Source organism: Aotus nancymaae, unplaced genomic scaffold (assembly GCF_030222135.1).
Source record: "Aotus nancymaae isolate 86718 unplaced genomic scaffold, 86718_ANA_hifiasm-v0.15.2.pri h1tg000016l, whole genome shotgun sequence".
Taxonomy (NCBI): Eukaryota; Metazoa; Chordata; class Mammalia; order Primates; family Aotidae; genus Aotus; species Aotus nancymaae.
In genome coordinates this window covers 64,453,074-64,454,482 of record NW_026988428.1, presented here as the reverse complement: position 1 = coordinate 64,454,482, position 1,409 = coordinate 64,453,074, and the positions used below count along the sequence as shown (strand labels likewise).

At 54.2% G+C, this 1,409-nt stretch overlaps 1 protein-coding gene across 1 annotated transcript; it reads left to right on the top strand.

The window, feature by feature from the left end:
* Positions 1-436: 436 nt before the first annotated feature.
* Positions 437-971, top strand: LOC110568110 (large ribosomal subunit protein eL20-like). The gene has a single exon (XM_064376751.1). It carries the CDS (start codon positions 441-443, stop codon positions 969-971), a length of 531 nt encoding a protein of 176 aa, XP_064232821.1. The 5' UTR covers positions 437-440.
* The last annotated feature ends 438 nt before the right edge of the window (positions 972-1,409 follow it).

Genomic DNA, 1,409 nt, shown 5'->3' with positions numbered 1-1,409 from the left:
GGCCAAGGCGGGCAGATCACTTGAGGTCAGGAGTTCAAGACCAGCCTGACCAACAAGGTGAAACCTGGTCTTAGGAAAAAAAAAAAAAAATAGCCAGGTGCGGTGGCGCGTGCCTGTACTCCCAGCTACTCGGGAGGCTGAAGTGGAAGGATCGCTTGAGCCCAGGAGTTCTGGGCTGTAGTGCGCTATGCCGATCGGATGTCCGCACTAAGTTCGGCATCAATATGGTGATCTCTTGGGAGTGGGGGACCACCAGGTTGCCTAAGGAGGGGTGAACCGGCCCAGGTCGGAAATGGAGCAGGTCAAAACTCCCGTGCTGATCAGTAGTGGGATCGCGCCTGTGAATAGCCACTGCACTCTAGCCTGGGCAACATAGCGAGACTCCGTCTCTTAAAAAAAAAAAGCTTTTTGCGGGTGGCGGCGAGCGCGGAGAGAACGCCATGAAGGCCTTGGGCACACTACGAGAGTACAAGGTGGTGGGTCGCTGCCTGCCCACCCCCAAATGCCACACACCGCCCCTCTACTGTATGCGAATCTTTGCGCCTAATCACGTCGTCGCCAAGTCCCGCTTCTGGTACTTCGTGTCTCAGTTAAAGAAGATGAAGAAGTCTTCAGGGGAGATTGTCTACTGTGAGCAGATGTTCGAGAAGTCCCCCTTGCGGGTGAAGAACTTCAGTATCTGGCTGCGCTATGACTCCCGGAGCAGCACCCACTACGTGTACCGGGAATACCGGGACGTGGCCACGGCGGGCGCTGTCACCCAGTGCTACCGAGACATGGGCGCCCGGCACCGCGCCCGGGCCCACTCCATCCATATCATGAAAGCAGAGGAGATCGCAGCCAGCAAGTGCCGCCGGCCGGCAGTCAAGCAGTTCCACGACTCCAGGATCAAGTTCCCGCCGCCTCACCGCGTCCTGCGCCGTCAGCACAAGCCACGCTTCACCACCAAGAGGTCCAACACCTTCTTCTAGGTGTGGGGCCCTCGCCCGGGTGTGCCCCAAATAAACTCAGGGACGCCCCCCCCCAAAAAAAGAAAGAAAGAATTACAAAAATTAGCTGGCCCCAGCTACTCAGGAGGCTGAGTCAGGAGAATTGCTTGAACCTAGGAGATAGAGGTTGCAGTGAGCTGAGATCACCTCATTGCACTCCAGCCTGGGCAACAAGAGCAAAAACTTCGTCTCAAAAAAAAAAAAAAAAAAAAAAAAAAAAAAAATTAGGCTGGGCGTGGTGGCTCACGCCTGTAATCCAAGCACTTTGGAGACCAAGGCAGGCGAATCACCTGAGGTCGGGAGTTCAAGACCAACCTGACCAACATGGTGAAACCCCGTCTTTAAAAAAGAAAAGAAAAGAAAAGAAAATTATCAACCGGGTACAGTGGTTTATTCCTGTAATCCCAACACTTTTGGAGG

Bases quoted from the DNA above. Each gene is read 5' to 3' on its own strand.
- LOC110568110 (XM_064376751.1), top strand. From the start codon at position 441: ATGAAGGCCTTGGGCACACTACGAGAGTACAAGGTGGTGGGTCGCTGC.